The sequence below is a fragment of the Streptopelia decaocto genome (genome assembly GCF_964273445.1).
Source record: "Streptopelia decaocto genome assembly, chromosome: 2".
In the NCBI taxonomy this organism is placed as follows: Eukaryota; Metazoa; Chordata; class Aves; order Columbiformes; family Columbidae; genus Streptopelia; species Streptopelia decaocto.
Window position 1 is genome coordinate 119,865,927 of NC_138655.1, and position 27,054 is coordinate 119,892,980.

At 37.7% G+C, this 27,054-nt stretch overlaps 1 protein-coding gene across 1 annotated transcript; it reads left to right on the forward strand.

The window, feature by feature from the left end:
- The first annotated feature begins 8 nt into the window (after positions 1-8).
- DYNC1LI1 (dynein cytoplasmic 1 light intermediate chain 1) lies at positions 9-26,247 on the forward strand. The gene is made up of 13 exons (XM_082045054.1): positions 9-264; positions 582-655; positions 11,001-11,117; positions 12,763-12,993; positions 16,377-16,546; positions 17,731-17,824; positions 19,520-19,655; positions 20,034-20,145; positions 21,445-21,504; positions 21,630-21,674; positions 22,655-22,775; positions 22,948-23,106; positions 25,345-26,247. The coding sequence occupies exons 1-13, from the start codon at positions 101-103 to the stop codon at positions 25,455-25,457; spliced, it is 1,596 nt and encodes a 531-aa protein (XP_081901180.1). The 5' UTR covers positions 9-100; the 3' UTR covers positions 25,458-26,247.
- Positions 26,248-27,054: the final 807 nt, after the last annotated feature.

The window sequence follows — 27,054 nt, forward strand, 5'->3', positions numbered from 1 at the left end:
CCCCGCGACCTCCCAACATCCGGGTTCCTGTCAGCTGCCGCGGCGCCGCCGCCCGCTCCGTGTGTCGGGGAGGCGGCGGGGTAGGGAGGAGGCAGCGAAGATGGCGGCGACGGTGGGGAGAGCCGGTTCTTTCGGCTCCTCTTCGTCCGGGCTCGGTTCGGCTGCTGCGTTTTCTTCTTCTCCTTCGTCTGCCGCGACGTCCACAACCAACAACAACGCGGAGCTGCGGGCAGGCGGCGACGAGGACGATGGGCAGAACCTCTGGTAACCGCCCGCCCCGCCCCGCGGCCGGGGACCGGGGCGCGCGCTGACCGTTATCGCCCTCGCAGCGGCTCCTTGTTCTCTGGGAGACGCGAGGGGGAGAAAGGGGGGTCTGGCTAATCCCCCCTCCTGGCCCTCGGTCCCTCTCAGTCAGCGGGCTCGTGGCGGGGACGGGGCCTCCTCCCCTTGGCGGTGTCAACTCCTGCCTGTTCCCGTTCCCCATGCCTTCCCTTCCCCCTCCCAGGAGGTGGCGGGGGCGGGGGGGCCGGACGGAAGCGGGAGCCCCCCACCTCCTAAGCGTTGCCGTCTCTCCGCGCCAGGTCCTGCATCCTCAGTGAGGTGTCCACACGCTCCCGCTCTAAGCTACCTTCGGGGAAGAACGTCCTCTTGCTGGGTGAGAAAAGCATCCTGATCCCCTTCATCTCTTGGGCATCTGGAGCTTCTGGTGTTTAGTGCCCGAAGGGAGCAGGGGGGTGGGCTGATGGTGGTAAAGTGCTGACTTAACCTTCTCGCTTCTCCCCTTGCATGTTTTTTTGCTTCATTTTTGGGTATCCAGTATCTAGAGATGCTTTAAATATCCCACTCATCTTGGGTACCTCGCCGTAATACCCTTACTATCCTTTCCCCAGCATAGTTCCTTAGGTAGAGAGGGCTTGGAAGGGTGTTTTTTATTGTCTTTCTGCCTCCATGAGTGGGATGCGTGCAGGTCCTTCAGCCTTTTCTGCCTCGTTCGTTCAGCCCGTGCTGCCTGCTGGTCCTTATGGTGTGTCATGCAGACACAAAAATTGCTTCCGTGGCCCGTGCCGTATCAATGACGGCTGCTCCCCGCTGGCCGGAAGGCGGGGTAGGCTGGATGGGCGTGTTGGTTGTGTCCTGCCCACATGCACCGAGCCTGTCAGCAGCAATATCATCGCCAAGTTGTGCAGCAGCAGCGGCATCGTTCACTGCTGCCGCCTTTCATTGTGTTCTCCACCCAGTGCGTTAGTCCAACCTGGCGCTTGGTAATGATGAGGAGTTACAGAATGGGACTTTGAGAGGGCGATAAGACACCCAGCAATTATTCTGTATTGAGAGAAAGAAGGAAAATGATATGTCAAGTAAAATTAATAACTTCATGGGGGAGGGGGAGAAATGGATGATTTCAAACGTGTGCGTGTGTATATATTTTTATTGTTACTAGTTGGGGATTTTTGGCTGAAAGGCTATTAAATACTATTAGCAGTAAGGTAATTTAACAAGCGCATCCACTCGGATTAATTAACTAGCTGCTTCTTCCTTCCTTTGCCATCCTCTGTCTTCAGAAAGAAATGTCTGTTAGTATTTGGAAGTACAGTTAAAACCTGGTAAAGATATTCATATGGACTCTATGCACCCTGTGATTCTGTGTAGTCTTGTGATTTGTATGCTCTTGGTGTTTTTGAGTTAGGTTTTTTCCCCATACTCCTAAAGCAATCACTGTGACCCTTTTCTTCCTGTGTTGATGAGCTGAGTGGTGGCTTAAAACTGACTATGAAGGAGAAGATTGTGCAAGGATGATGGTATGATCTAATGAACCTGTTACAGGACTTACTACCCTTTAATTTGTTGCTTTTTATGTTACATAATTAAGTAGGACATAGAGATTGGAACTCCTGTTGATACGAAAGAAAGGATATATTTCGTAGTGATCGACAGCTCTTTATGCGATACTTTGAAGCTAAATTGGATGACTGTCCTTGTTGGAGTTGGAAGATTCTTCTTCAAGCTGTGATCTTTGCCAAGAAGATTACACTCTTGTTTTTCCTCTCTCAGTAGTCAGGCAATCCTTATTACTCAATAACTGGAGACTGTGCCTTTTTAAAAAACAGAGAGGGCATCATTGATTGTTTCTAAATGCTCGCTTAGTTTGTGATGTTTAATCTGTTGTATGAAAATTTATTTTTACTCATTTATGTAGAGCTTATGGAACTACTTGATGTAAACTTTTTTTTTTTGACTGGTGTATTTTTTTAAAAAGATGTGCAGGTTTGTAGAAAACATTCTAGTTCTTTCTTAGGAGTTGTTTTCTAGAAGGCCATGGTCCAAGGAAAAAAAATTTGGCATGTATTTAGGAAAAAGAGCATCAGATCTGAGGACTGGCCAATGAGGACCACGGTCATGTTCTTTGTGAGAATACCTAATCCATGGATTACACTTTGCTGTTCACTTGCAAGTCATGATGCTGCTCCTGAAGCACACTGACATGGGAAAAGGAGAGGTCTTAGATATTCTGTATCGGACAGATTCAGTATGTGAAGTTCTGCCCCTTCAGGTTCTCAAGCTCTGTGTTTGCGATTTCTCTCTTATCTCACCTTTCTTCTATTTTTAAGCTTTGTTCCTTTAAATAATTTTGTACTAGTTTTTGTTGTTAATACAAATCACTTCTTGCCATGACTGTTTTAGTTTCATAGCTCTTCCAATACTGTTAAGCAGAAGTTGTAAGCTGGCTAGCGTCCTGATGGTTTTCACTCCTTTTGTGGTAGGCAAATATTTGCAGTACAAACAGTATATTGGTCAAAACTTCCTAGCTGAAACATGATATAAAGTGACAAATGCATGCTTATTTTCAATACAAACTGCATTTGAAAAAATCATCTTAGCCACCAACCCCCTCTCAAAAAAAAAAAACAACAACCAAACAAAGAAGAAAGAACCCTACCATTTAGTGTTATTTTGTTTGCTAGAACAAGTTTCCTAATTTGCCTGAAGCGTTTATATTTTTCAGACACTGTGTATACTTGTATTCCTAGTTGTTCTGGGAACCTGGATATGTCTGGCATGCTAGTTCTGCTATTTCAGTATGTATTTTTAGCTATGTTATCATCTCATTTTTGATAACCTGGAAAGCAGTTCAAGACATCACAGAAATAAGGAAACTGGAATACCCAATGTTAATCTCTAGATATGGCACACGGTTTTGTGAAGTGAAGGTTAACATATAATACTGGTAATTCGCAACTCAAAAGCAGAAAAAAAATAATTTTACTTCTTCAAAATTGTTTCACTTACAGACATTTTTTCAATAACTATTTTTCTGTGAAGACTTTAAACGTTGGCACTGCATGTAGTATAAAAGCATTTTACTATTCTTGTATACAGAAATATACATTCTGTATGCCTGTATACAGAAATATACAGGCATTCTTCAATTACTATAGTTTGTGTAAACAAGTCTCTCACTAATATGCTGCTGTGGAAAAAGCAGTTATTAGCTTGTGAGAAGTGTTTTATCTCAAAAATAATTATAGCACACATGTGCTTGGTTCTAGTAGGAAGAAGGCTGTTATGTCTCCACATTCGTAATGGTGTGGAATAGAGATTGCTCTGTGATTCTGGGAAAGCATCTTTGACCTGTTTGATAACTCAGATTTGGATCTTTGTTCTATCATATTTAAGTGAGGTGGTTTTTTTTCTATTAATAAATTGCTTTTCTAAACAGTTCTATAAGGCAAGTATGCTCTGATTCCTTAGCAGTTCTGTCATAGTGACCACAGCTACCTCTTTTAGCTAACTATACCAGCATAAAACATAAGATGTCCCTGCTTTCTTAAGGAGACTGGGTGCTTGCAGTGACATTTCTAGCTTCTTTTTGCAGATAACCAAAGGAGCATGGTTTTGTTGTTGTTGCTGTTGGTTTTTTTTTTTTTCTTTTTAATTCTCCTCCTGAACTGTCTCTTCTGCTCACTAGTATAATAAAAAGGTAGCTGATCAGAGGGAGATCACTTTTTGTTAAGTATGATGAGAAAACCAATGCTTATGATTCGGAGCTTTCTTATTCATTCCTTTCCCACTTTAACTATACCTGAACCAGCAGGTGGAATAGAGCCAGCAGCTAAAAAGTCACCATTGCAGGTTACAGAGGGAGTCCGTAGTGTTATAGAATGTGTGAAGGCTTGAATTCAGAGACCCAAACTAATAATTTATCCAATAGACTGCAGCACGCTTTCAAGCAGTAATGTTCAAAGTCATTCCAGGATGTGCAAGAAAACAGGCTCCCAGCTTGCAAGTGAACTGAATAGCTGCTTTCTATCTGGCTTTGTATTTCTTATATTCTCTGTCTCTGAAGTATGGTAGATTCTTGGTCTGTAATTCTAATGATGTCAAACCATCCAGTGACAGATGTACACCTGACTCCAAGTGTCTGTATCGCACCCGTAAAGCTTCTAATGAACCACTAGCATTTTGGTTTTCTTTGTGTTTTATCCCACTTGGTGATAAAGGTTTTGAGTTTAGTGGGCAGTGAGTGTTCAACTGCCTTGTGTCCACATTTTCTCTTTACCCCAGACATCTCACTTTTCAGGGCCAGGCCTCTTTGTTTGAATGTTTGAGCTCTGCTCCTGTCCAGTGGCTGTCAGGATGCTTGAGAAGAAGTTTCCACAGTCTACAGCTAATTTCCAGGTACACTTTTCTGTGTGTACATGTATTGGGAATGGCTGTTATTGCAGAAAACGGTACATCCTGAAGAGCTATTTTAGCTTGCTAATTTATTTCAGTGGGCCCATGGAATATAGTGAACTTCTGACACAGCAAGTTGTCATGAGAGTATATAAAATTAATATTAAATCTGCGTACTTAAATTTGTACTCAACAGTATAAAAAATTACTTGTCCATTTTATTTTTTCCTATTCAAACAGCTGAAAGTTTAGCTGTGATCATTTTGTCATTACAGGTGATGAAGTACTGCTTGTTGATACTGGCCCTATTGTTCATCCCAAATGTTTCTCAATTCTCTAGTACTGCAGAAGTTAATTCAGATAGCTTCTTTTCCTCCTCTTCTTGCAACTTCTTCACCTTTACAGGCAATAAAAGCCTTACAAATGTGGCCAAGTTTTGTTTCAGTCAGCAGAGTTATACTTCTAAAGTGTCAATTGTTTTGATGGGGCATTGACCTAGATAAAATTCAAATTGCTTTGTTTTGCAGCTCTTTTTTTTTTTTAGAAATACTTCTTTGTAGTATCCTTCCTACTATAAATGCTTTTCCAAAAAGCCAGAAATGCATGGATGTTGTGTATTATAGTAAAACTTACTTAGAATAGCACAGGAAGTTCTGAAGTTCTTGAGTTGTATTTATTTTAATTTGTCTCTGCTTTGCTGGAGGTGCTACTGATTACTGGATCTGTCTCTGAAATAACCCCAAAGGTGAGGAACAGAGAAATGAATTGTGCTTTTGTGTTCTTCAGGCAGGTTAGAGGCAGGAGTACCGATAAAGATGGCTCTTTGATAGGAACATGGGATTATTCTATTTTGGTAGTGAACCTGGGTAAAATACAGACTTACTGCTGTGTTAAAGGAAGAGGCTTGTATTAGAGACGTATGCTGTTCATTTTCACGACAGAATTCTCTGCAGTACTTGGCTTTTTCTGACCATGTATTTCTCCAAGCATAAGTAACACTGTAACTACTGTACCTGTTTCCACAGTCAGACCATGTATTCTTTTGGGGCAGGACTTGGCAAAAGTCATGCTGGAACAGTTGTCTTACCATCTGCTTTCTATCATGTTGTAATGCAGAAGTGCAATTAAGGTGCTTCTTAGAAAATTTATTTAATTTTTCAGTGCCACGAAGATACCAAATGAATCATGAGTGAGGAGAAAGACTTATCTGGTGGAGTAAAACAAATTAGAGACGTTGTTTTTGTCCAATGAGTAAATTATAATTTAGTGGCAAGTTATTTGAAGACTTTATATGACCTACTTAGAGTGAACCACTATGTTGTTTTGAGGGATTCTGGAGAGGGATCTCATCAGCATAATTAATTTTGTTCTTCAGTTCTGTGAAAACAAACTAAATTTGTCTTACTCTGATTATTTTGGTCTTCTTCTGCAAAAGGCATTCTTCAATTACTATAGTTTGTGTAAACAAGTCTCTCACTAATATGCTGCTGTGGAAAAAGCAGTTATTAGCTTGTGAGAAGTGTTTTATCTCAAAAATAATTATAGCACACATGCGCTTGGTTCTAGTAGGAAGAAGGCTGTTATGTCTCCACTGTGTTAGGATTCAGACATTTGTAATGGTGTGGAATAGAGATTGCTCTGTGATTCTGGGAAAGCATCTTTGACCTGTTTGATAACTCAGATTTGGATCTTTGTTCTATCATATTTAAGTGAGGTGGGTTTTTTCTATTAATAAAAATATTCAATATTTTATGTTAGAAATATTAGGTGATGTGAATTGTTCTACCCAAAAGCTGGCTTTGTTTTGTAAAAAGTATAAAGCTAGTTTCCAAAAATATGTATTTTGGGGGGGGATGGAAGGGATTAATGAGAACCATTATCTCTAGTTTTCTTGGCCTTGCTTGAACATATTTTTTAGAGATGTATAATTCCCACATCAAGCTGAATTTAATTTCTGGCTTTAAAAAGCAAACAAAAAAAAAAAAAAACTCATTTAAGGAACAAGTAGGATTATAGATTACATGCAATTAAGTGCATCCAGGGCTTTTCAAAGACTTGAAAAAAAATCAGAGCCTGGGATGGAAGATGAAGTAGAACAATAATACTGATGACACAAATGAAACATTCGCCTCCTGCTTATTTGCCTTGCCATATTTGAAACACACTTGACACTTTACAGTGGATAAATGATTTAAATAGAAAGTCAAAACTCCTGTCTGTCCTGGAGATAACACATTGATTGCTCTTCCATGTACAGATTTCTGTGAGAAGAAAGAGATGTCTTAAGTGAAAATGTATTTCTGTTTTCATTTTCTAAACTGAAATAAATGTGGAAATAGCATAAGTACTAAATATTCTAAAATGTTTTAATTAAAAGTTTAGAGAAGGTCTGGAATAGAGAGCCTAAGTTCTCTCTGATGTGATAGTTTATGGTTGAACAGTTTAAGTAGCAGTTTGTAGATCAGTGCCTGCTTGCCCACACTCACAGAAGGCAATTCATTCACCTCATTGCCCATACTTCCCATGTATGGGTGACCGTTCTGCTAAATTTTTTATTGTAGCAGACCACTTAGTGATGTTCCATTTTCTGTTCAGAAAATATACTTTTTGCCTGCAGTAGTGAGAAGGGAGGAGTTGGGCAGGGAGGTGTATTACAGCTTCCTATTTCTGTGAGGGCAGCAACAAGAAGGGTGTCCTCAATCTCTGCTGTAGGCAGAGCAGCACCTTGGACAGAGAACCTTTGAGGAACACAACCCCAAACCTGAGGAGCTCAGCAGAGGAGTGAAGGATAGGAGTGCGGGGATAAAAATGGAACGGCTTGAGTTTAGTTGCCTATAAGACTTAGCATTTTGTTGACAAGATGGTGAAATACTGTGTGCAAGCAGATTGGTTTGGCTTTGTTTCAACTGCTTCCTTGCCTGACTTTTCTGCGAAATTAAATCCCTCTTTTACTTGTGTTCAGCTTTGGTGTATAGCACTGCCTGGTGACAGCATCACTTCTGTTTCCTCACTGTAGTACTAATGTATAAGTACAGTATGATGTAATGGAGAATTTTAGTTCTCTAGAATTTACTCTGGAAGAGGAGGAGGTTTTATGTTACTTGCAAAAGAAGGATGCAAAATCTTAAATTTGCAACAATCTACTTGATTTTTTTATTCTACCTTGCAATTCTATATCAAGAATTGTGTGTTAGAAATGTTTTGTTCTGTGAGCTTATGTATGGAAGTCAGTTGTTAATTTGATTATCACACAGTTAGAATTAAAGAAGCTAAAGGAGTTTCCATCTCAACATTTGGAGAGGAGGATAATGATGACTCTTTTTGAAGGTGCATGAGGCCCTATTTTATATAGTGCTTCAGGAGCACTTAATATTATGAAACAGATTTTTTTTTTTTAATATGTAATGATGTTTAAGTCAGAGGGATATGAAATTTCCCTTTTGTCTGAAACTAAGAAACATTACTTTTTAATATACTTTAGAGATATCCAGAGACAATTAAAAAAGATAAATACGCTTAAGCATCTTGGGGTTTGTAATTTCAGATGTCATATAGTGTGTGTGTGTATGTATTGGAATTTTTTTTTAAAGCAAATATACTTTATATATGTCCCTGGTAGTACTTAATGCTATTTGCATTACTATAATGTACATTATTGATTAAACCTGAAATAGCTAATAGACTTTAATTTTCTCACAAATATTTTCCTACTTCTCTGGTGAAGAGAAGCTTCCATATGTACTAAAGGCATTACAATAAAATGTTTGAGTTTTGAGAAGTCTTAAAAGCTAGCATTGCATGCACTTAGAATTGATTTCCTAATGAGATTTGTAACAACTATTCAGAAGTTTTAGATAAGCACTGGTTTAAGATTGATTTGCATTTTGATGCTCTAGCTGAAGAGTAAGTACAAAGCAAAATTATACTGCTGCTCTTTTCTAGCATAACTTGATATATTCAAAGTGTGTTGACTTTTCAGGTGTTTTATATTGAAGAGTTTAGGTTGGAAAAATAAATTAATAACAAGGATACAGATACATTTGCAGCTGTCACAATTTTAAAAGGTATATGCAACATACTAAAAACAGGACTTGAGGTTCCATCTACCTCTACTTTCTAGGATGTTCTCTTATCCAAGAGAACTTAGCCAACTTTTTATCGTTATTTGTGTGGGCAAAAAGGAGGAAGTCCTTATGTCATGTACAGTGGTCCCGGTTTTACTTTCTGACAGTTTTTTCCATAATATTGACTCTAATTTGGCTTAAATCTTTTGAGAACTCCAGATCTCCTGTGGCATAGGGCCTATTGGGCTAGGCAGCTACCTTGCACCCTTGCAAGTGAGTCATCCTATTTGTAGACTACTTGATTTATGCATAGCAATAAGAATTTGGACCACTTGTCAGTATTGCTTCTAATTCTTTTGTCCACAGATCTTCTGGTTTCTCCTCTATCATCTGCAAACTCTACTATTCTCTTCATTTACCTGAGTAATTAATGAAAGTAGTTCCAAACCCTTCAGACTCCACTGATGCATCATTGTGGATTTCTAGTGAATTATGAGCACTGCTCTCTGCATGCAGTAACTTGTATGATACAGTTATATAATATATGTCAGTGATCCACCTACCTGATCTTGGTGTTTTGAAATGGGTGACTGCTTGCTAAGGAGAAGGGAGTGGAGTATCTTCTTCACAGAACAGATTAAAATGAAGTAATTCCATGATGTAAGGCTGAAATGACTACTGTGCATACATGTATCGAAAGGTACTAATTTTACAGCAAATAAACTTTTCTTCTGCTGTACTTATAAAATTTCTTTCTGTGTAGACTCTGAAGATAATTACTAGAAAACCTGAGGGGGGGGGGTGGAATAAAATTCCAGCTCTTATTTTTGCCATAAGACATTACCTTAACAGTACTGAACTGCAGTTTACTTCAGGCATTTGGAAATCCAGAGGTGGGCAGGAAATCACACAACACACAGCCATGATAAGGGTTTGGGGGACATATATTTCAAGTTTGCCCATATTGTCTAGCATGGGCACTTTCAAACAATATAGTTGCATAGATAATAGCATTTGTATGTTTTAGTTTAGACTGGTTAAGTGTATCTTTTGTCATCTGTAGAAGTTTCTATAACCACAGATGTTTCTTAGACTTAAGTTGCAGCTACTTTTGTTAAGAAATGGCAGATGTACTTTGCAGAAAATGCTAAGCTTTCCTGGTGCAAACTAGTTGTAATCTTTATTGCCACATATGTGAAACAAACTAGTATGCAAGAGAATGTAGAGGCCAGCTGTTAAATGCAACTAGGAAAGCTGTTAAGTGCAATCCCTCTTTAAAGGAAAAACAAGTCTTATTTTGTCTTACCTTTTGGGCCTTCTACTGGCACAAATGAATCGAAACTGCCTGTTCAAAAAGGTAAAATAACAGAATGAATCATACAGAAGTTGTTGGCGAAAGTAATAGCAACTTCAGCAGCGTAACATGTTAGTGCAGCAGCTCTTAATGAATTCTCCTCAGCTATTTGTAGATGACAAATTTTAGAAGCTTGGATAGGTACTTGGGTGAGGACAGAGGAGGAATTGTAATTCACCTCTGGTAAAGAAGTTTGAACTCTTCACTTTTTGGGCAGAACTTTTATTTCAAATAATATTTTCCTAAGAAGAGGAAAATCTTGGTGTATGAATAAAAAGTAGCTGTGCTTTCCAGTGTTTATTTTAAATTAGCTATAACTGTTTTCCTAGGTGTGTGTTGGTTTAATAAAGTTAAGAACCTAGCAAACCAACTCTTAAATGTTGAAAAAGTTAAACTGATATGACTTCCTTTTTCAGTTAACTTCATTTAACCAGATTTAAGCTTCGGTTCCAGTCTTATTTTTCTCTCCTTTTTTTTTTTTTAACACCTTTGCATTCCATTGAGTAAAATCCCCTTTTGAGAGAGTTCTAAATCATACTCTTCTAAGATGAGCTTACTGTGACTTGAACTCTACTTTAGAAAGACTTTACTACCACTTTGCTTGCAGTTGCAAGAGTTGTTTAAGGTGCTTAACTACTCCTTAAGGTAATTTCTTAAAGATATGTGTAAGATCCTATTTCAGATAGGGTCATTAGTGGCATAATTGCATTTATCAATAATTAGAAATAAGATTTGCAGCTGAGGCACGTACTTTGATCAGATGGATGAGTTGGGCAAAGCCCACCATAATTCAAAACTTTAATGAGCTCAGTCACCCTGTTAGTATATTATTTCCTTCTTGCCCCAGGTAGTTTTTAATATGTAATTGTAATTAAAGATTGAGTGGTATTCAACTTCTGTCTCTCCAGGTGAAGATGGAGCAGGTAAAACTAGCCTAATAGGAAAAATTCAAGGAATAGAGGAGTACAAAAAAGGAAGAGGAATGGAGTATTTGTATTTAAATGTTCATGATGAAGATAGAGATGGTAAGTTTGTATTTCTAATAATATCTTAAACTTTGAAAGCAGTGGTTCAGTGGTGTGATAGTTGGAATGACAGTGGGATGTTTTTCTTTCTTGGTAATTTGCAGGAGTCTAATTTAAGCGATGAATGATTTGCATTATGAGGAAGTTTCTCAGTGTAATTCATTTAGTAAATACCATGAATGACCACTTAAGTGTTAGAGAGGAACAAGTCAAAAGAAAAGGCTAAAAGGACCAGGGAAGCAGTCTTAGCTGCAACATTCTGAATGGATGGTAGGCAAAAGTGCATTCCTCAAGCCTAGAGAAAAAGGTGCCTAGGCTCTTATCTTGCATCTCAATTATTGTAGCTAGTATTTATCTTTTTTTGCCATACAGAGGAGCCTTTATCTTGGTGGTATCAGAATCTGCAAGACTGAGTATTATATATTGATGGGTAGGAAAATGTGCACAATGTTCAAGGAGATTTTAAAAACAAAAAAACAATAACAAATGCATTTGGAGGAAAAAGAAAGTAAAGTAGAAACTGTGTTTCAACTGGCTTGAGTTGGCTGATGGCTAGAGGGTAAACAAGATGTGTAAGATAGACATCCCAAATACCTGTAGTTATGGAATGGATAATTGATGCTTAGATGTGGGGGGAACAAGGAAAAGAGTATGACTGGGCACTGTGGAGGCACAATGAATTATCTAGAGGCAATACTTGTAGAGTGAGTGGAGTGTGAATAAGGGCATGCTCAGAGCTGTGGGGAAAAATGAGGAGTCTTGTCCATGCTATAAGGACAAATACAGATACAACTGGAAGAAGTTGGCCTCTTTTTTTTCTGAAATGGCTTAATTCCTGAGTTCCATGTCTGGCTATTGGTCTCAAAAATGACTTGACCAGGGTTAAGAGGTTTGGGAGTTTGGTCTAAATGTCTTCCTCAGAACTTCTGTAAGAACTAATAAAAACTTTCCTGAAGGAAAAATGTAATTACATTAAGCTATCTAATATTGCATCACCAGCTCTTCATTTACCACAGAAGTGTCTCTGAATATTAGAGTGTGGTGTTTTTTGAGGAAAAAAAAAAGCAGTGGAATGGTCTATTGGTATGGTGATTTTCCTTTTGCAAATCTGAAGAATAACTTCTTGCATGCTAGGGTGATCTAAATAATTTTAAAACTTGCAGTTCTGCTCCAGTTTTCTGAAGGACTGAGGTACTTTCTGTACTTTAAAAGTTATATAGGTATATCACATTGGAGTTTTGAAGGGGAGATGGCAGTCCTTGAGAGCTGAGCAGACTAAGGGCTGAGAAGGAATGCCTGAATTCACCCACTTCCCCCCTTCTAAGCTGCATCTTGGAGAAAGCGTTTTCCCTCTCTAAAATGGTGAACATTAATTTTGGAAATGTTGAATGCTATCTCTGGATTCTCACTTTCAGATAATGTATTTAAGTTCTTCATTTACCAGCCATTAAACATCAGGGTTTGAAAGGGGGGAAGAGTCTCCACAAGCTGCAGTTTGCTGTGTTATTATGTGTGTTTTATCAGTTGATTTAACGTGTAGTCTGCTTTCTTCCTTGTATTTTACATGTCCGAAGAAGATTTGATAGCCATTACATAGTGGATTGTTTCAACGAGTCTTGTAAAATGTTTTTTTCTTTTTTCGTAGACCAAACAAGATGTAATGTATGGATTTTGGATGGCGATCTGTATCACAAAGGTCTTCTTAAATTTGCGATGGAGGCAAGCTCTCTAAAGGACACTCTAATTATGTTGGTAGTGGACATGTCTAGGCCTTGGACTGCACTGGATTCTTTACAAAAATGGGCAAGTGTTGTAAGAGAACATATTGACAAGTTAAAAATTCCTCCTGAAGAAATGAAAGAAATGGAACAAAAGTGTGAGTATTCTGCAAATACATAGGAATCCATTTAAATCAAATATGTTTAATGCTTTCTGAACTGTTTAATCTCTCCCTTGCAGTCTTTTTCATTCTTTGGAAATGTTACTTAAAATTAGGAGTTATCAAGCAAGTCAAGCTTCTGATAAGCCTCAAGTTGCTATATGAACAACACTAGTATTTCTTTCTAACAAAAGTACCTTATTCTAGGGAAAAAAAAAAGCTTTCAGAATGAACACAGCTGGGTTGAATTTACAGGCTGCTTCTTACAGATCTTTCTTAAATAAGATGCTCCAAGACAAAAAATTTCTTAGCTTTCAATTTTTTATTTAATTTATTTCTTTGTTTAAAAGGCAAATCACTGTATCAGCTTCTTAACTGTTCCTGTAGTTAGTCAGTTTAGAGAATTTGGGACCTGATCCCTGCCTACCAAAAGTGTAAATGTTGAAAGGATTCATGACAACGTGGTAATCTCTGGGCCCTTTCTACTTGGAAAGTTCCATCATTATTATTGACACTAATGAAGCTATATGTTTGCGTTGGCATGGATATGATACAGCTGTATAAGCATCCTGGCTTTTTAGCTTTAAACATGCAGAACATAAAGATTTTGCAGGATTCCTTAAAGTTTCTGACTGAACTCACTAACATCATAGCTCTGTATTACTTTTGGGTAGCCCCTGTATTTCTGTTGGGGTACCAGAACATGAGTCTCTCCTGTTCATCTATCAGTGAATTAGTACAAGGAAGAACATTTGAGAAGGTTGTGTATTACGATCAAATGGCATGATTAAACTTTGTTTAAAAGTCTGAAGTTGCCCTCTGGAACTGGTATGTTCTTAGCAACTGACTGCCAGATTGCCAGATAGATTTTTAAGAAATACAGCTTGTAGCCATGCTGTGATTGAGTAGCCCATAAGGTGACAGTTGTAGATATTCTGGAATGGGGGAGAAGGTGTTGCTTGTTTTGTTTATTCTTTTAAGAGAGAGATTATTTTAAGGGAAGTAACATCCTTGAGAATCATATCTTCTGCAATGAGAACTTGTTTAGGAGGGAGGAGCTGAGCTCTTTTGGGTGTGGTTTTTGTTTTGATTTTGGGAGGTGGTGTTAGTGTGTGTGTGTATTAAGCACCACCCCAAACAATTTCAGGATAGGATTTTACTGGATGGAAGTAGTAAGGACACGCCATCTCTGTTATTAAAAATGTGTAGGCTGATAGTTTTGCTTCTTCACTGAGTGAACAGAATAGGGAAACTCCACAAAATCTGGAAAATTCAAGTGATGAAGTGACTCAAGAGGAGTAGCTACTCATATAAAGTTTTGTCTGATCTCTTATTCTTTTATCATCCAGTCTAATTCTTATATATATATTGACAGTCTTCCTGTTGGCTGTAATAGAAGCCCTGGACACAATCTAGATAGGACTGGAAGCTGTTCATGTTTTGAACCTCCTGGGATGTGACTTCATGCATTGCTGGGCTTGACACTGCCAGGAGGAGGAGGGAGGAATCTTGCTTGCCTGAATTTTGGCTGTGTGGTCCTACTTTATTCTTGTGTCAGTCTCAGTGGTCCTGAGAGGCCCCTGTGAGCTGATTTAACTTGTTCGGAGGACTGAAATCTGCTGCGGGTTTGTGTGTGTAGTTTTCTGGAGGCATGCTGCTGTGTTTGTCTTCCAGTTCTAGCAACTTCACTCCAAGACCCGGTGAGGACAAGTGGTATGGGAAGGCACTAGGGGGTATATGGCAGCTGTGTGTGAAGGGTTGGAATAGCTCTTCCTGTTACTGAATTCCACTGTTTCTAATGAAGCCTTGTGGCCTGGTCATTTTAATAGTGTCTCTAAGGAAGACCTGAGATGGTATTCCACAGTCTCTGAGCTGTGATATACCACATCGGTCCTGCTTTTTACTGTTTTCTTGTATAAAGATTAGTATGTTATGATCACAGCAGGACTTTTAAGAAGCCACTGGAGGACTTCTAGCACTGGAGCAGTGTGATTTTTATTTTAGCATGCAATTATCCCAGAACAGACAGCATGCTGTGTACAAAAGATTCACTTGAGTGGCTGGTATATCTTGGTGAGAACTGGGGAGGCTCTCAGACCACACTGAAGCAGCAGCATTCCCTGGATAAGAGCCTGAATTGACTATTCAAGCAGAGGTGATAATCTGTGCTTGTGCTTTTTGTTATTCTGAGCTCCAAGATATGCAGAAAACTGGAATAATCTTGGCCTAATACATCTCTTTCTCTAGGGTGTTGAAATAAGTCTTGCTCTGTTAATTCAACTAATGCTTTTCTAGATATGAACTCAAAGGGCTTCAATCAGTTTAGTGAAGGTAGGGATAGATTAACATACAGGGTATTTCAGAAAGATGGACCGAATTTAATATTTATTTGCTTTGAAATTGGGTCCATCTTTTTGAAACACCCTGCAAATCAGGACAAAGCAGTAAGAATGTCCTGGAGTAGTTAGCTGTTAGCATGCATGATTCAGCTGAATTGACTTGCTGCCTGTTTTGTTTTTTTGTTTTTTTTTTTGGCTGAAACAGGATGTGCTGCTCATGGCAAAGTAATCAGTAGTGGGTTTTGGTAGAATCTTGTTTCTGTTGTGTGAAACAGGACGTGTGATGCCTAATATTGCATCTCTAACCATAGAATAGTAAGTGACTGCATAATTAGAGGCTTGGGTGTATGCATCTGAACCTGACAAGAGAGTTACACTTGTAACTTTATCTTTTTTTTTCTATTTTTGTTATATTCTGACTCTCTGTGCTAAATTTTAAGTAGTATCTGATCTTTTCTAAAAGCATACCAAATATTTAATATGCTATTAACTAATTTTAAAGCTAGTTAATAACTAATGTTTGTGTATTCTATTATTTTTGCTTGTTACTACTGTGGATTCACTGTACAGAGAGAGCGAAGTGTGGACAAATGGGGTTTGGGTAAAACCTGGTGTAAGGTAGCAGCTAAGCAATATGTGTAAGGATTAATTATGTTTATTCTAGCAGACCATTCCATTAATTTTGCCAAGAAGAATGCAAGGAAACTTACATCTTTTAGGATATGTATCAAGCAATAATAGTTAATAGCAACTGCCTAGTGGTTCCACAGTGATCATATAAAAATGGGTTAATATTGTACCTGTGGACAGTTTCATCTGATTGTGTTCTGGCCGCTCATAAAGCAGATGTCAAACTTACTAGTTCTCCCTTGTGTTGCACAGAGCACACAAATAGTCAGCATCTGGTGCATGTTCAATTCTTTTCAACATAAAGAAGCAGAAGTACTATACAATCAACAGTGCTAGAGATCAATGGCAGTGGAAATCATTGTTGAAATAATAAAGTAGCTGATCTTTTAATGTAACTTTTTTTACTTTCAGTGGTAAGAGACTTCCAGGAATATGTAGAACCAGGCGAGGATTTTCCAGCTTCTCCACAGAGAAGAAATACTTCATTACAGGAAGACAAAGATGACAGTGTGATTTTACCCCTGGGTGCAGATACACTAACATGTAACTTAGGCATTCCAGTAGTAGTAGTTTGTACAAAGGTTTGTTTTGCATTTCAGGTTTTTTGCATATTTTATTTAAGCATCTCTGTCAGTTGTGGATTTGGGGTGGGAAGCACATCATTTTGAATACCTTGCATAAGAATTCTTTAAAAATGTTAATGTTGAAGGTTGGTTATCTTCTGGAAGCCCTCATTGCATGTTATTTTGGGATTAGTTTCTCCTTCAGTTTTACCAGTTTTCAAGGAATTGAGGAATACCTCAGACCTGGTTTTGCTCACAGAAGTGAGCTAGTCAGTAAAAAACTAGATCTCCCCTTGATCTCCACAGTCCTCCTTATTCCACAAATAATGGTTTGGTAGGTTTTTAAAATATTTTTGATCTTTTTCTGAAGATTAATACATTTGAGGGTTCTAGTTAGTAAAGTGCTGTTCTATTAACTTTCTTCAGTTCTTAGAGTGCTTCTGTGATCTGTTTTGGTTTCTTTTAGATATGTAACTATATTCTTAGTCTAAACAAAAAAATGGTGTGCTTCTCTTGTGGCTTGTTTTTTTTTCTTTTGCCCCCAGCTCTTCAGTTCTCACGCGCATTAAACATACCACATCAGCAGCCTCTTCTAGTCCACAGAGAAAGAACAAACTTTTTGATGCATATACTGTTCCTTCACTGGAAGGCTAATCCCCTCATTTGAAAAGCATGTTTTTCCTCACCTGCTGGCTCTCTATTATTCTTCTCTCCCCTCCTGCACCCCACCCTTTTTTTTTCTGCTTTCACATTTATTGATTTTGCCTCCCTTTGCAAAGGGCTAGTTAGTAACTCAATAAAAAGCTATGTCCTGTAACACCACAGTGTGTAAAACAAACAAAACACAAAAAAACCCCCACCACTGGGCAGCAAATGGTGGTGTCATTGAGTGAATCAATCTTAGAGACTTGGGGTTATTGCATTGGAAGGGGGTGGGGGAGTGCATGAAAAATGGCAATCACGTTAACTCCCAAGTTAGTGGTGACCGCAGTACATGCACATCAAGTTATATATTAAAAAAAAATGGTCCAATTATATTTCTAAACTATCTTAGCAGGTTTTTGTGTTGTGTTTTTTTTTTTCTCTGCACCACCCATGCCACTCCATCCCCCTTGCCCAGTTGTAAACTTGAATGTGTAGCAGCACTGCTATTTCAACAGATAACTGGAAGTGGTATATTAATTTTGTGTTTATTTTGACAGTGTGATGCCATTGGCGTTTTGGAAAAAGAGCATGACTACAGAGATGAACACTTTGACTTCATTCAGTCACATATTAGACGGTTTTGCTTACAATGTATCCTTTAACACATCAGAAAGAAGATAATGACTCTACTAAATCTTTCTACTATGAGCTTAAAAGAATATTTCCATCTGTACCAAAGTGGGACGCAACTCCTTTACTGTAGCTGGCAGTCTGCTTCAGCTACCCCTACAGGCAATGTAGAATTAAACTTTTCTGGTTTATTTTCTTTTTTATTTTTTTTTGTTGTTTTTTTACAGAGCTGCAAAAGTCTGGCATGTTCCCTTACCATGAATTTCTTTACTTGCCTTTGTTTCCATATTTAGGAGTTAGTTCGCAAATCAGCTCATCTTAACTGACAGGCTCCCTAAAATAATAAGATCATTCATTTAAGTGTGATCTTGCTTCAGATACAGATAAAGAATGTGTCTTTTTGACCCAATTATGCAGTCTCTTCAGGGTTCAGTAATTCCACAGCATAAGGTGATGGATGGATGGATGGATGGATGGATGGATGGATGGATGGAAGGAAGGAAATGTGGACTGCTGTAGGAAAGATCCAATGGCTTCTCTCGTGTTGGTACAGACACAATGCACATAAGCTGTTGCTGTACTATTATTATTTTTAAACTTTTTTTTTTTCTTAAGTGTATAAAATACTGTTTAGTGTTGTTTAGTCAGCTAGACATGCTGAGGTCTAGATTTTAGATGCCAGTAACATGCCTACATTGTGTTGTCATCACTTGTGCTGTGGTAAAGAGAAGTTTAGATGCTATTGGAGAGACAGCAGTTAGCAGATGGAAAAATTATTTCAAGAACCTTGACCTCAGTTGAGTACGAAGATGGCACATCTTTCAAAGGGCTTCCACGACCTAATTTTTCAAAACAGAATTATGGGTAATTGTAGTAAGTCATGTAGATGGAGGAAGAATATGAAAGATTAGTAGGAATTAGTCTGTGTGATTGTATATACCATGTGCAACTTGGAATTCTATTCTAAATTTCACTTCAATGGGAACTAGATCCCATTGTGTAGCTTTATGCTAGAATTTGAATTGCATGCATGTAGAAATAAATTAGGGGAGTTGGCATTTTTATAATCCCAAAGTTAAAATTACTCAAAACTTCCCTCACTGCTTTTATTAATCCTGTGTATAAACTGTGTTAATTTGATACCAAACCATGCTGGCATACCAAGCACTTTCTTGGTCTTTTAGTAACTGACACATAGCACAACTTGTTTGCCTTCATTTCGTTCAAAAGCAGATCAGTGTATAATGTGAGAATTTGCTCCCCTAATTTAAAAATCCAGGTGGGGGAGTGGAAGATCTTCTGGCCTTTTTGAAGCTACTAGTGTTAGTGCTGTAGTGTCTGTGTTGTAGGATGGGATAATGACAAGATATATAAGGATAATGGCATGAAAATATTTGTTCACTAAAAGCAGAAGACAGTTGTGAAGGCATCGTAGTGAAACCACTGGTATTGTCGGCTTTGAAAGTAAAAAGAGCCTGTATTTTACTGAAAAAGCAATAGCTGAGTTAGTCTCAAACAATTGCAGAAGGATGTAAATTACTGAACAGTTTATTTAAAGAATTAAGTGTTGAAAGTTGTTTGGCCTATTTGATTTTTTTTTTTTTATTCCCCCTCTAAATTCTAGGAAGTAGACAACCTTTATGCTAACAAAAAAAAAGTCACTTTAGTATCTCTTACTAACCACTAAACTGAGTTTTCTTTAACAAGTTTATTCAGATGGGGCAGCACTTATTTACACTTCAGTGAAGGAGAACAAAAACATTGATTTAGTGTATAAATATATAGTCCAGAAGTTGTATGGATTTCCTTTCAATGTTCCAGCTGTGGTTGTGGAAAAAGATGCAGTATTTATGTAAGTTATCTGCATTATTGTGTCTATATGACTACAAAATGTATTTGTGCAAGACACTAAACAGCATTTAGAATCTTTTTTGTTTATGCTTTTTAGAGTTCCATTTAACATTCTCATGAGTTGGAGTGTGGTGAGTGCTAGTGGATTGAGATTACAAATACTCGCTGTCCCAAAGGGAAATGCTAAACCCAGAGATGTTCCTCTTCTCTGTTACGGTGAACCAATCTCTAACTAGTTGTACTAGTCAACAAAGAGCTTGCACAGGAGACCGGGAGCTCTGACAGCTTTCCTGGCTTTCAGTTCTGTGCAGTTCAGGATTGCACGCAAGAATAACCTGAAGCAACAACAGAATTTAAAGCCAAATAATCCTTTATCTAGTCCTGCAGGTTGGGATAATGACAAGAAGATAGGAATATTGCACGAGAACTTTCAGACACTAAAAGCAGATGACAGTTTTGAAGATATCATAACAAAACCACCAGTCAGAAAGGTAAGCGGAGATATTTTTTGATGTTCAATTTCTTATCTGTTTATTTACATGTCACTCTTTGACTGTTTCTCTTTCTTTGAAACTTTGCTTCTAGCTTATCATAAGCTTAAGCTTATCATAAGCTTCCAGTTTATCTTTTTTTCCTGCCACTGTTACGTTGTTCAAGACTACAAATGCACTTGTTTTGCATTTAATGCATATTTGGTATTGAGAAGTTTAAGTGTCATTTAACTATTGGTCAGGTTGAGGTTTTTTAAGGACACTCCATGTTGCTTGGAGTTGCTTGTAACTTCATAATGCTTTCTGTTTCTATTGCAGTATTTAAAATAAGAAAGCTTGAGACAATGCAGAACCAAAAATAAATATGTGAAAATGTGTATTTTCTCTCTCATACTATTTAACAAAAGGCTTTGACAGAAATATCTGAAAACACGTGGGCTTGTTGAACAAAATGCCAACAGCAGTGGACCACATGCACGCAGAAGTTATTGAAGGCAATATTTCTATGGCTTTTTCTAACAAAGCTAAGAATTTGGGACTGGTCATATTTCCAAGTGTGAATTATTTTAGCTGAGCAAACTAAACCTATGTCCTTTCTGGAATCTTTAGAGAAAAAATACAGTAGTAGTACGTTAGATTTTTCCTTGGAAACTTAGGATTTAACTGACAGGTTTTTTGCATGCTTATAATCTTCAGGCATGGATTATAAAGTTTGATATTGGTATTTGCCATGCTTGTTGTGGCAAAGGGCATGCGGCGAGTGTATTTGGAGGGAGAGTGCTTGCAATTCAGTGCACAGACCTGGGATCTAAGATGTCTCTGTCCAGTTCATATACAAGTCTGATACAATGTAGGTGCAGAGTCACTTTTACCATAGTTATCTATAAAACAATACCAAGTTTGAGCCTTGATAAGTTAACAGAGACATGAGCATGCTGCAGAATGTGTACATGTGTGAACATTTGTTGCAGTTCCTGGGACCCCTTAATGTGCCTTTTAACCACTTAAAGAGTTCAGTAAAAGAGTAATTAATGAACTTTTTAATGGTACAAGTACATCTAGAGACTTGTTTGTGTCTGCCAGGTCAAAGGAGTTAATGATACTTCTATTTCACATCTAATTAACTTAGCTGTAATGGAATCTTGAGGTAGTGGTCTTAAATATAGAAAATGTGGTCTGCAGTCAATATGGTATTTTACACATTGACTTCATTATTGAATGCCTTGGTCATATTCATGGGGAGGGATAAAAGGGAATTTTTGTTTTAGTCAAAATTATGTTAATATTTTTGTATTGCAGTTTGTTCATGAAAAAGAAATTGTAGCAGAAGATGACCAAGTGTTTCTTATGAAGCAGCAGGTAAATTTCTGTCTCTAAAACAAGCAGCCAGTGTTTCATTTAACAACATTCTCAATACAAGCTTGATTTTGTATTCTTAGTTACTGTAGTATCTAACACTACATGGGTTTGTTTGTTTTTTGCAGTCACAGTTGGCGAAACAGCTACCTACTGCTGCAGGAAGGCCAGTGGTTAGTAATAAAAATGTTAAAGGTCGTCACATGAAAATTATTCACTCTCATACATTAGAGGGTTGCTTGTTTAAATTGTGCTATCAAACATTCTTTGATCTAATTTTTTAAACCACATTTTGTTTAAAGTCTACATTGTATACTGTTCTAAGATTATGACGCTTCTTCACAGCTAGTCACGACAACTTCTACTGACAGAAAGGGCTAAATGTCATGGCTTTACTTTCCATGTGTTAGAATGCATCTAAGCAGTTAGTTGACTCCCCTTTCTGTCCCAAGAATGTGCCAGGGAGCAAACCATGTTGGCTGAATTGCCTTGGTGAGTTTTATATCCTAAATTTGGCACTATCTCTGCAGGAATATTAAGACTGGCATAAAATTAAGGTCAGATGAAAACTATGACATCATCCACATTTAAATGTACAAATAAAATAACTAAAAAGTAACACAAGTTTAATGGGGAGCACATGATATTATAAAAGCAGTTTTACCTTTTAGATTAACTGCAATTTTGCAGAAACATGACTTGTTACCTTTGAAGTTATGAATAACGCTTTCTCTCCTGGGCTGCGTTTAGTCCTTTCTACAGTATTAGTGATATGTGTTGTCTTTCCAAGAAATTTGGTGTAGTTCCTCTATAATCTAATCAGTGCAATTTTTATTACGATCAGAAGCACTACTGAGTAACAGATAAATTTTCAGGTTTCCCATTGAGATAAAATGAAAAGCTTCGCTAGTGCTTTAGTTGCACTAAAGTTAGTATCTGTAAGAATGTTACACAAGTGTGAAAAAACTCATACACAATCAGAAAAATCTAATCGTATGTCACTTCACTTGCATGGGACTCTGCATTATTAAAAAAATATATTAGGAGCTGTGAGAAATAGCAAAGTGCTAAATTTCATGTATCTCTTATACTGCATTATTTAATTCTGTAGAATATTGACTAGTTCAGCTTTGGATTTATTGTTTTTTAATAGGATGCCTCTCCAAGAGTTCCTGGAGGATCTCCTAGGACACCAAATAGATCCGTATCGTCAAATGTTGCCAGTGTTACACCTATCCCTACTGGGTCAAAAAAAATTGATCCCAATATGAAAGGTACCTTTTCTTATGAGGGCACAAACAGAGTTGGGGAAGTAAAATAGCTGTTTTGCCTGCTTTCTTTAATATGCTTATTGAGATTGTCTAATACACTACATCAGTATTTACTTAGAAGAAGTTTTGGTTTGATTTTGTGTTGTGATCTTTTTCCCCTTCCCTCCCCTTGTAGCTGGAGCTACTAGTGAAGGAGTCCTGGCGAACTTCTTCAATAGTCTCCTGAGCAAGAAAACTGGTTCCCCTGGTGGCCCTGGTGGTGTTGGTGGCAGCCCAGGAGGAGGTGGCACTGGAGGTGCTGGCAGCAACTTACCACCATCAGTAAAAAAATCAGGTATGAATAATGATAAGAGTGAGTGATGAATCATTCCTATTAGTATAGTTTATCAGAGGTATGAACACTACTATATTTAAGTGAATGTTTTATTGGATATGACTTTTGCTTGTTTTCAGTGCACTTCAGTATTGCCTTTTTATGGCTCTGAGGATTAAAGAAAAACTTTCATGTAGCTGTTTAAGCATTGTGTCCATGTGACTTCTTAATTTTTCCTTTGTTCCCTACCATCCCAATAATGGCTTCTGCTATAAGCCATTTTTAATATTTTTCAGGTATATTGGAAATTAATTTCAAGTTTATTTTTTTAACAATACTGTAAGAGTTAAAATAACTTTAAATTTTCTTTTGCTAGTGATCTAGCTCTGATGTGATGAAGGTTTTGGTTCATTGAGTTTGGTGACAGCCTATAAAACTACTTTTGTGTTTTCTGTTGATAGTATTTTTTAATATGACATGACTAATAATCTGTATTAGTCTAAAAATCTCTAATAGTGACTGCTCTAAATGTAGATGCAAGACTACCCTGGTGCTTCTTGCTATTCCAGATTAAAATGTTTCTGTATAAATTAATAACCTACCTATATCTTCCCTCCCCCCTTTCTCAGAGGTTAGTAGTGCTGTGCTTAGGTGTTTCAATGGTACTTGACATTAGAGTTTACTTTTATGTAGCAAGAGAAAAACCACCTCACTTCTCACTAACATTTTGTTTAGACTGACCCTGAATTTATTTTAGGTGCATGCACTTCCCTTTTCTACATGCAAAGCACAGCTGGCTGAGCAAAGTTTCTGAGTACTTCCTAACATGCTGCAGGCAAAGTCAGCAGCACTGGTTTGAGCAGCCTGTGGAGATGGTTCACACAAATGCAGCTGACATGAGATGAGATGCAGAGAGCACCCACTGAAAAATTCTGTGGGGAGTGTCTGTCAGCAGGTTTGGGTGATGCCAGGCAGATGGACACAGTGCTCCAGAAAAGTCCTGTGTCTGAGGCTGTGGCAGAAACTTCAAGAACAGAATTAAACTACTAAGGAGGAAAAAAAAGTTCTCCGAAATGTCCTGCTGTGCAACAAGTGAAGGGTTAGGGTGTAGCCAGTTTATCGTGGCAAAGACTAGGTTTTTGAAGGAATTCCCATAAATAAAAATGTTTGGCTTAGATGTGGCCTCTTCACCTTACTTGTTATTTCCTGTCTTGTGTTTAGAGTTATCTATAAAATTCATTTTTAAGATCTGAAAATTGGCTGCTAAGATGGTAGTTTGGGATTTGAGAATTACTTTTTCTCAATAGCCATGGGAAATTCCTCTGCTTATTTGTTGCAAGATTCCCCGCTTCGATTCAGATATGGAAGTAGCTCACTTTAAATGATGTGAAAAACAGCACAGTACATCTGGCAAAAATTAGCTTTGTGGGTAGTTCCTATTAATTTGCATTGTCAGAAAGGATGCTGGGACATTGCTAAAAGTACATTGTTAGAATTTTCCTTTACAGTCTGAGGTGCTATGCAGACTTGTCATGGCATTAGACTCTAATATTCTGTGCTTCCTTTTCCAATATTGTCATCTCCATTCTTGTGGTAGAATATGGAAGAACAGAAACCTAGACAGAGGAGTAAGAGTTAAGGGTAAAATGGTGGGGGGAAAAAACTGTGTGTGTTAAGCTTGGATCAGGTCTACATGTGACTGCACAAACATTTGTGCTATACCGAGTTAGGGAGGAGGTGAGTGATGAGAGAAAGGGATTTGCCATCCGCAGGTCTGTCTGCGGCAGTGTCAGGTTTATGCTGAGCAGGTATGTAGAACTGAGTTCACTGGTCTGTGGTGAAACCCTTGATTTACTACATTCAGAATTATTTAAAATACGTATGATGCAGAAGATCATGTAGAAGTATTCATAACTGCTAGCCTTGGTAGACTTTTCTGTATCTTGTACTTTACATAAACTCTTCATATGTTGACATTATATAATTATGGAAGTTTCTTTAAGAAATTTGAAATATAGAAGGATGTGATTTTTCTCTCTCCTGTTTCCTTTCTGTTTCTTTTGGGTTTTGGCCTTATGCCTTTACTCCGCATGCAAAGTGTGCAGTAACAATTTTTAGGATTTGTATGATGCAAAAACAGTTCTTCTGGTTTCCTTTTTTTGGTCAGTTTGACAGGTGCTTCTTGAGAATTAAAGATACTATAGGCTTTCCCAAAACTGTTTCATGAACATGACTAAATGATATGTATTTATTTTGTAGGTCAGAAGCCAGTTTTAACAGATGTTCAAGCAGAATTGGACAGGATTTCACGAAAACCTGAAATGGTCTCTCCTACAACACCTACATCTCCCACAGAAGGTGAAGCATCTTGAAGACACCAAATAAAATCAATTGTTCAGTTTTCTGGGATAATTAAAACTTGCCTCTGCCTCTTCCTTCAGTGACTGGAACTAAAGAACTGAAATGTCTTTCAGAACACAAAGAGTTGATGTCTGTTTCTTTCATATGTGTTGCCCAGCTTTACAAAAGGGAGCTGTACAGATGGAAAATGGTTATCACATGTAGGGGTACTGTTCACAGTGCAAGAATAGTAAATTAATTTTTTTTTTTCTGGGTTTTGTTGAAAAGTCAGTGTAATTCTGTAAAATTGCAAGTATGTTCACTTAAGTGATAGGGGTTGCTTTTAGAGCAGGAAAACTGATACACACCACAGGCGCTTTTCTCCCAACCTGTGAGAAAAGTTTTATGCCATCTTAAATAGATTAACATCTACAGGAGAGAACTGCTCACTTTGGGAAGAGTAAAATTAATTGCACAAAACTATAAGAACAACAAGCTCCAATTACACTTGAACACTTAATTTGGAGTATGGTTAAAAAACGGTTGGATCTCCTCTGAGATCTACACTGCATTCAAAAACCCATGCAAAACTATAAGACTAAATTAGTGGCCAGATTTTTTTTCTTTGATTAATTTCAGACACTGAATAAAAGATGTATAAAGAAAAAGCAGAGGTTAAATGTACAGATTATCAGTATCTGGACTTGTCTATATATATATGGCTCAGCCTTAATGTCCCCCACTATGTTTCCTACATTAGTTCTGGTTTAAAATTGGTCATCAAAACTGTAATCAGTTAATAAAGTATTCTCTGCATTCAAATTTGAATAACTTTCATTGAAGCCATGGTGTTCTTGTTTGTTTACAGTTAAATCAAAGGTTGTGGTGTAAAAAGTCTTAAAATGTGCTTTTACATTTTACCTCAGTGAATAATATCGCTGGTAGATATTTAAATTTCCTTAAAACATCGCTTCTGGAAGGAAGAGGGTAAGTCTGCAGTGTTTGTTCCTAGGAGTAAAACTGTCTTATCTGACGTGGGTGGTTTCTGCTGTAGTGTGTTTTAAAAGCACGGTAGTTACACTAAGGATCCTGCTGATGACTCCAGTAATAGGAGTCTTGGGCAACACCCTAAGTAGTAGTTTATCAAGGTGAGGACTTAAGCTTTCAGTACACACACACTGAGCATCACTTTATTGTTCTGTTTCAAGTTTGTGGTCACTTTCTACTGCCAGCCACAGAATAGTAAGTGTAAAAAGTATAGCCTAATCAAATGATTGCCAAGAGACTTCTTTAATGAGTTCAGTTTTTTTAAATCTTGTTATTTTACTTTAGAAAACTTTTGAAACACTGAAAAAGAGGGGATAAATCCTCTTTCTTTTAAACATGTTGGTACTCTTCTCTAATTCCTGCATTCCAAAGTGGTTCTAGTGAATTGCCTCCATATTTTCAAAATACCTAAATTTACTTAAGAACAACACATATGTTGTTGCACAGTTAACTCCCTAAAGTGTGTTTGTTAAAATTGCCTCAGAATATTGAATTGTGGACTGACAAGTTTCAGAAGAGATTCTTAACTACAGATCAGTTGTTCAAATTTGAGTCCTTAAAATGTTGATTATGGTAGTGATG